At 42.5% G+C, this 8258-nt stretch overlaps 1 protein-coding gene across 3 annotated transcripts in view; it reads left to right on the top strand.

Annotated features, from left to right (window-relative positions):
- unc5b (unc-5 netrin receptor B) overlaps positions 1-8258 on the top strand; it is a 50512-nt gene that overhangs the window by 37138 nt on the left and 5116 nt on the right. Inside the window, exons 8-13 of one of the 3 annotated variants that reach the window (XM_023425891.2) lie at positions 918-950; positions 4750-4944; positions 5378-5719; positions 5847-5934; positions 6310-6484; positions 6577-6816. In XM_023425891.2, the coding sequence (XP_023281659.1) occupies positions 918-950; positions 4750-4944; positions 5378-5719; positions 5847-5934; positions 6310-6484; positions 6577-6816 (1073 nt within the window). Of the gene's footprint in view, positions 1-917; positions 951-4749; positions 4945-5350; positions 5720-5846; positions 5935-6309; positions 6485-6576; positions 6817-8258 lie in introns of all 3 variants that reach the window. The other 2 variants (XM_023425890.2, XM_023425892.2) reach the window with 2 other exon arrangements.

Below are 8258 nucleotides of genomic sequence, written 5' to 3'. Positions count from 1 at the left end.
GGGTGGGGGGTGGTAATCATATCCACATTAAGTGCAGTGCTGTGCTTCAACTCTATCAGACCTACACACGAATCTTGACATAAACAGGCTTCCACGGAGCAGCCAGATTAGACAAATACACTGTCTGATTTGGCTGTGGAGAGCTGAGCGTTCTCAGGAGGCCGTCAGCAAAACATGCACTCAAGTCGCTCTGACAGAGGAGGGAAGATGGGAAGCACTGTGCTGGAGAAAATCTGTGAAGGTGTCATTTGGCAAACTGCAGGAGACTGACTGACTTATTTATTTTCCCACCATGTTGATATGATTATTCCGTGGTCACAAGTATCATGATGACATTATGACTCCTTTCATTCCTCACATCAGACAACAGATGCTCGCTCATTGTTAATCCCTCTGAGGATCGGCTAAATACCCCAGTCATAAATGTGAAATGCTCGGAGACATCACAAACCATCATCCTCACTGCATCGTGGGAGATTCTAATAGCCACTGGCTGAACGGGAGACTCGAGAAGACCATTTGGTGTTTTGATGAAGCTGGGGAAAGATGTGGGCTGTTTGGTTTGAGATGTAGTAGGAGACACAGTCCTGAAAGATGGTCTCGAAATTCATCAGCTCACTCAGTGACACCACACAACACCTGCATCCTTTACCTTGTGCAGACGATTATGCTGAACCTGATTCCTGACACATTTCCAGAAGAGACGCTATTGTTGTTTAGATGTTATGTATTTATTCTTTATCACAGTTCACCTTTTATGTTTACATTCACATTTTTCAAATTGATGAGCTATTGTTTACTTTGCTTTGTATTATGTTGTTGCATCTTTCATTTGCATAACGAGTAGTCCATCCATTTTTATGTTTTGTGTTTTTTTTTTTTTTCTTCTTCTCTTGTTTTGTCTCCTGTTCAAACAGATAAAAAGATTTCTATTGAACATGCAAGCCATCGTAAGTTCACCTTCCCATGACTTCACTCCTTCACTGCATCATACTGTTTGTGTTGTATGTGTGTGTGTGTGTGTCTGTTTGTGTGCTCATACAGGTTAGGAGTCCGAACATCTGTGTTGGCACGTGGATTTGAATGTGTGCAGTGTTTTGTGTTGAGTCTGTCTGTCCACACCTTGTTGTCATCTCAGATCGAGTCCAGTGAAGTCTTGGCTCACCTTCTTGTCCAGCTGGCTCATGACTGTTGTTGTCCCATCCTGTCTGTTGTGTTGACTAAGTGTAGCGTGGCTTCCTGAGCCAGCTTCATGTTAGCACACTGTAACCTTTACACAGCAGCTTGCTGCAATTGTAGATTGAAAAAAAAGATATAATTACAAGCAGAGCCCAACTGATGGGGCAGATGCCGATACCTTAAAAAATGTTTGATGTCGGTATATTGGCCGATATACGTATATAAACACTATGTAATGAAAGCAGGATATTTTACAGTTTAACAATGACATCAGTGCACTGAAATAGTAAACTTAACTGGGAATTAAATAAAATAACAATAAAAATAAATAATTTCATATAAATGATTAATATATATACACTATATACACTGTTGCCCATAAAGTTGGAATCATTTTGTTTTCAGACACAACCCTCTGTTTATTCCTATTTAAATGCATCATTAATCACTTTTGACCAGGTGCAATGATTACATTGTGATCGCATTGTCACAATCATTTCATGGAAAGAGGTAAAAAATATTTTATTCCAACTTCATGAGCAACAGTGTATATATCTGTGATAGGCCAATATCGGCCAATAAAATAGGCCGATCGATAAATCGGTTGGACTCTAATTACAAGAAACAGATTAATAAATTGCAATTCAGCAAACTGACCAAAAACAGTTGATCTGGCTCTGACCCAATATGACAGAGAGGAAAATCTGCAGGCTCTGTCATGGAGGGAGCAGAATAACATGTCTCTAAACTGAAACTCTTTGATCCACTGGCTGTGCAGGGGAAGCTCCAGCACTTGCTGGAGAAAAACAGTTGATTTCTGTATGACTTTCAGTTAATCTGTGATATAGTTTACATTTGAAGTGATGGTAATTCCTCTAGCTCAATGTGACGTGGGCTCAGGGGAGAGCAGCCACGGTAATGCACCTAATTCGCTATTGTTCCGTTTCTGGTAATAAGTGCGGACGGCTGTCGGATTCGGTTCCATCGCGCCACGTGAGCATGGGAGCTCTCCTCTGCCAGCCTGTCTGCCTCCGGCTTTCCTCTCCACCCTTTCTTACTCTCTCACTGCTGCTCTGTAGTGTCTGTGGTTCCTTCCAACTTCTTCCCCACTCTGTTTCTCTCCTGCTCTTTTAACATGGGCCCTCTCCTCAAGCACTGCTATCCTTATCTCTCCTCCTCACCACACTTATAATCCCTCTGTCCTCTCAACAAATCACAACCTTATCTAGCTTCTTCCTCTCGCTTTTTCCAAATTGCCTCTCCTGTAGCTCTCTTCTCGTTCGTTTATCCCGCCTGTCTACTCCCTCTTCTTTTTCGCTGCTATTTGTCTCCCGCCAAACGTCGCCGCTCGCCTTCCCTCTCGTTTCTGCTGCTGTGTGACTGGCTCACGTGTCCGGGTTGGGTCTGGCTCTGCTAGTGTTGGGGAGTCAGGGCTAAGCAGGCTTTGTCGGGCCTGCTGACCAGTCACAACCAATCAGGGGAAAAGAGAGGGAGGCCAACGGGGAGCAGGTGAATTTAAGGTCAACCTCCGACCCCAACCCCACGCCCCCCTAGGAGTTGTTTATTACAGTTTTTCACATTTGTTTTCACATTTGTCTCAATACCATGTCCGCTTTTCAAAACTCTTCACAGTGTGCTTTTGAAGCGTGCACCTGAGCACATCAGTTAACCTCACCCTGCGAAACACTTTGTGTGACTCATGCTGCCGTAACTCCCATAAGACTACTTTGTCACTCAATTTACAATGAACTAAAAAACTACTCGGGGCATCGCAAAATACATATATCATGTGTTTCCCTATCCTCTATTTTTACATCCACAAGCAGCTAAAGAAACCTTTGATCTGTTTATTTGCCTCTCACAGCAGACGTCATGACCTGAGTGTGGCAAATTTAACTCAATGAATACATTTTTTATTGTATCAGAAACCAAGAATAACAACTTTTCCTGTGTAATGATAAAAAGCAACAGTATTCTTCAGTGGGCTTTACTGTGTTTTGCCATTTGTTCTCACAGTGCAATACACTGTGGTTCAGAAGATACAGTCAGCTAATCAAAATACATAACGATCAATGAAAAACTACATCTATATTATATTATATCTATATATATACATACACATTTTTATATATATATATATGTATATATATCAGGATAATACCAGAACAATTTTATTCATTTATTTTTATTAATGATCATTTTATTTCAAGTATGAAGTTTCATTTGTCTGTGAAAGTTGTTAGCACATTTCCATCCACAGTCATCTGAATTACATCAGGTTTTAAACTGAGGGTTTGAAAGTGTCTGCAAAATCTGCTGTGGTTATAGATTTTTGCTGGTGGTGAACACTGATCGAGAGAGGTGTTCATGAATTTAAGTGGTGATTGAATACCTTTTGATACTACTGATAAGTTGAATTTGTTAAGTGTATTTAATTATTGAGACAAGTGTATAAACAATTGTTAAAAAAAAAAAAAAAAAAACTTGGTTGTGGTTGGTCTCTTTCAAACAAAAAGATGTAGCTGTGGCTGAACAACCGGTATATCCTGTAAGCGTTTTAGTCTTTGCACTCACATACTCACAAGTTCACTGAGAGAGTTATCGTCACTGTGATCATGTCTCCTTTTTCATACTAGCAGTGACGTGATCCCCTTCCTAATGCAATTCCAGTATAACAGCTGTGGGACACAGTCCACAGTCCTCGCTCTGTGTAAAATGCACGATAAGGTTCAGCTGAAGCTCATTTTATAGCCGATCCACCCTTCTCTCTCCTGATACCACTGCCAATACCTCCAAGTCTACAGATGCACAACTTTTAACAATTGTACACCTCACTGCGTGAGACTCGTTGGCATAATTTTTATGTCTGTAACTTTGGAAGATACACGCCTCAGCGAATGCACTTTGGCACAGAACAAGGACTGTGGATTTGTCCCCCCATCTGTTCCACTGGAATCACGTTGTGGAGGGATGTCTTCAAGCCCAGTATGGACATGAGGAGAAATTAAGGCAACCAGTATATCATTAAATGAACAAATGGGCATGTCAGTATTGTTTTAAGATAGACATAAATATAAACCTATACTTGAAGATATAAATCGCAACTGTGAATAATTTCCATCACTGATGAATTGGTTGATTATTCTTTTTGATTAATCGGGCAGTCAGACATGCCTGTGTTAGAATCTACAGTCAAAAGTTGCATTATAAGTCCCAGAGCTCGAGGGGACGCTGCTTGTTTAGTTCGATCAATAATCCAAATCCCAAAGATATTGAATTTACAGTCATACAATGATGTGAGAATTCTCTCGTTGTAGTAGCTGGAGAAAGATGATTTGATCATCAGAAATTATGGGCATTTAATGAATTAATCGACTAATCTTTTAAGCACTAACATAGACTGCAATAACCGATTTATACTACTTCCTGCTGCAGTGGGTGTGTAGTAAATCAGATGCTGTCTCATCAATATATTATATATATATTTTTTCTTTCACCCCTGTGTTTCCCTTGCGTTTGTGTCTGTATGTGTGTCTCTTTATAATGTCTGTTGTTGTGTCCTTCTTTCAGCACTGGCCCCAGGTATGGGTGTAGCGGTCTACGCCGGTCTGGTGGTGGCCCTGCTGCTGTGTGTGATCCTGGCGCTGTGCGTGGGAGGCCTCGCATATCGCCGCAGACGCCGCCATCTCCACGGAGATATCACCGATTCTTCGTCTGCTCTCACCACCGCCTTCCACCCTGGCAACTACAAGCCTCCCAGACAGGGTGAGTCACACACATACTTCCAGTCACACATACACATTATTCAATACACATTTGGATTCTCTTTTTTTATCATTGTTTTCACAACTTTTCCTGTTTTTAGTCATCCTCATAGGAGAACTTCTTCACAATTCATGTCATTATCACATTGCTATTTATAACATCATATAAATTAATTGTCTTTATACTGTTATCTCCTCTCGCTTAGTCAGTTCTCTGTTCTTAGCTGCATCACATTTTTTTCTTCATTTTAAGCATTTGTTATGCTATTCCTTTCTCTTGTTCTTGCCATCAAATTTTAATTAGCAACATTAATCCATTTCACTCGCGTCACTTTTAGCACTCTCAGCGCGGCGTGTGTCATTTCTGGTGATAAGAGAACAGCTCCTCTCTTCTCCTGTGTCTGCAGATAACCCTCACCCTCTGCATCCCTCAGTTCCTCCCGATCTCACAGCCACAGCGGGGGCTTTCCGCGGACCCCTCTTCTCGCTGCAGCACGGGGTCAACGACAGCCCCCACAAAATCCCCATGACCACCTCTCCCCTGCTGGACCCCTTGCCCAGCCTCAAAATCAAGGTGTACAACTCCTCCACTCTTTCCTCCCTGGAGCTCCCTGCTGACATGGTCTCAGGAGACGGGGAGATCCTCAGCCTGAAGTCGGTAGGCACCGTGGGTAGAGAGCGGGAGTATCATAGTCACACCCTGTCCAGAGAGCCCGGGCTGAGCACCAGCGCCACCCTGGGTAACCTGGGAGGACGCCTCACCATCCCCAACACAGGTAATAACACCCCCAACTCTCTTTTTATGCACAAATGGAAAGATTTGTATTCTAACACTGTGAAGCAATGGCGTGCTCAGTTAATCACACAGAAGACAAGATTAAGTCGTGATGCCTTCGCCCTCAGGTGTGAGCCTGCTGGTCCCCCCTGGCACAATCCCCCAGGGGAAGTTCTACGAGATGTACCTCATTATTAACAAGTGGGACAAAACAACGTGAGTGCCTTATCCCTCGATTTCACTCATCTCCTTTGCAGCCACGTAGCAGAACAGACCTTATTCTCACCTCAATCAGAAATGTTCCCATGCAAGGCTCACCTACTGCGAATCACTTGAAGGTTATTAGGCGGCTCTATCACTTTTTCTTAAGATAAAAAATTTATCAACTTGACTCAAGTTCCACACGAATATTGGAGTGGATTAATTTCTTGCCAATTTTCTGGAAGTCTGATATTCACTTCGCCTGAAACACATCAATACCAGGATGTTCCCGACCTGGTACTGATGTGTCGTGGCCATGATGTTTTTCTATAGTGTGTGTGACGTTTCAGCAACTGTTGTAAATGTGTATGTGTGTGTGACATTTTACAGGCTACCCTCTGAGGGCAGTCAGACTGTGTTAAGTCCTGTGGTGAGCTGTGGCCCGTCTGGTATGCTACTGAACCGTCCTGTGGTCCTCACGTTGCCCCACTGTGCCCAGCTAGACACACCTACACCCGACTGGACCCTCACACTCAAGACTCAGACACACCAGGGGGCCTGGGAGGTCAGACAGTCACACAACTAGGTATCGAAATAATGGAGAGCTTGTTGTTGCCGATGCGGCATCACTGAACCCTGCCTCCACCTTTTTTTCAGGAGGTGCTGACGGTGGGCGAGGAGACTTTGTCGTCTCCGTGCTACCTGCAGCTGGAGGAGGAGTGTTGTCACGTTCTCATGGAGCAGCTGGGAACGTACGGCCTGGTGGGCCAGTCCTGCCCCCCGCAGCCGGCCTGCAAACGCCTGCAGCTGGCCCTGTTCGCCCCCCGAGCACCCTGCCTCTCCCTTGACTACAGCCTCCGGATCTACTGTATCCATGACACCCCACATGCCCTCAAGGTGTTTATTCTGTTCATCGATCTCTTTTGTCTGCGTGTGCATCAATGTCTATATCTGAACTTGTGTCAGTTTGTTCACCTGCTTACTTTCATTCGTCTCGTGTCTCTGTTTTCACTTCTATTGACTTGTTTACTTCTTTTTCTTTGACTGGCAACGCTAGTTTAAATATTAAAAGAGCACTCCACTGATTGAACATTGCACTGCTATAACACTGCTGGACACAAACAAAGAGTCAGAATCAATGCAGCGGTGCCAGCGATATTGCCTGCTTTATTCCACACAATTTTCCACCTCGTCAAAACCTACTTTACCCACAATACATCTCACCTGCCGACAGTATTGTTGGAGATTTGGGTGTGTTATGCTAGTGGCAGCTAATGTAGCTTTGAGGAGCTAGCCTCAAGCAGAGATGAGGAGCTCACTTCCTGTCCTGACTCACACTCTTCAGTCCCAACCGCCGCCGACTCGAATGACATCAGTTGAGACAATTTATCAGGTTTTGTGCAGCGCCCTCTGCAGCCCCCAAAAAACATTATGCATCTTTTCTCACGAATGCACCAGACACTCCCAAGGAACTGTAAACACACTTGAGATCTCCTTTAATAAGTGCAGTACTAGTAATTTATTTAAGTATTTTCTTTTAAATGAAAAATTCATCCATCATATCAGCTGCAGTTGTAAAGTATCTCTGTAGCAGAGATTGGTTTGGTTTGGGTTTGGGTTTATGTCATAAACAACCAGTGCCATCTGTTTATTTGTTTGTTTGTTTGTTGATATGATACACAATGTAAACATGCGCAATCGTGGCAAAAATTATCATTTGCATCCATAGTCCCTGGGCAGGTACCGTAAAACAAAAAACATTACAAGTAACATAAATACAATTATGAAATACACAAATAAAAATAATTACAATTTGCAGCGCACTGAGTTAAAAGTGATCGCAGATGTGGTTTGACTTAATGTTTGAGATATGTCTTGGAGGCGGGACGTGTAGGACACTCCTCTAATACAAGTGGTAAGGCTTTCCAATATTTACTTCCCTTTACTGATCCCTAGCGCCAGTTCCACTCTCAGCCCTCTGTTTAATGAGTCCATGCAAAAACATATACATACATAGCATATTTACATTTTTCCAGTATATTGTGATTATGCTGTTTCTTGTTTTTTTTTTAATCTAAAACTTTCATAGCTTTCATAACAAGTGTTTCTATTATGATTTACATTTACTTAGGAACCACCTGTAAATGACCAGCTGGTAAAATAATACTCGATGTGTGAAAGAAATCACTGAGTGTAAAAACATCCTATCTAAATAGTCCGTTTAAAAAAAGAAGAAAACCAAAATAAAAGACAGATTAAATCATGCAGAAGATCTGAACTTGCAAAATCAAAAAGCAAAGCATGAAATGAAATAAAAAGGTATAAATATAAATAGAGCA

The sequence above is a fragment of the Seriola lalandi genome, unplaced genomic scaffold (genome assembly GCF_002814215.2).
Source record: "Seriola lalandi dorsalis isolate HSWRI2012SDOR001 ecotype SW California unplaced genomic scaffold, Sedor1 jcf7180002054795, whole genome shotgun sequence".
NCBI classification, from domain to species: domain Eukaryota; kingdom Metazoa; phylum Chordata; class Actinopteri; order Carangiformes; family Carangidae; genus Seriola; species Seriola lalandi.
The sequence above is the reverse complement of the archived record's forward strand: the minus strand, read 5'-3'. Positions and strand labels throughout refer to the sequence as shown.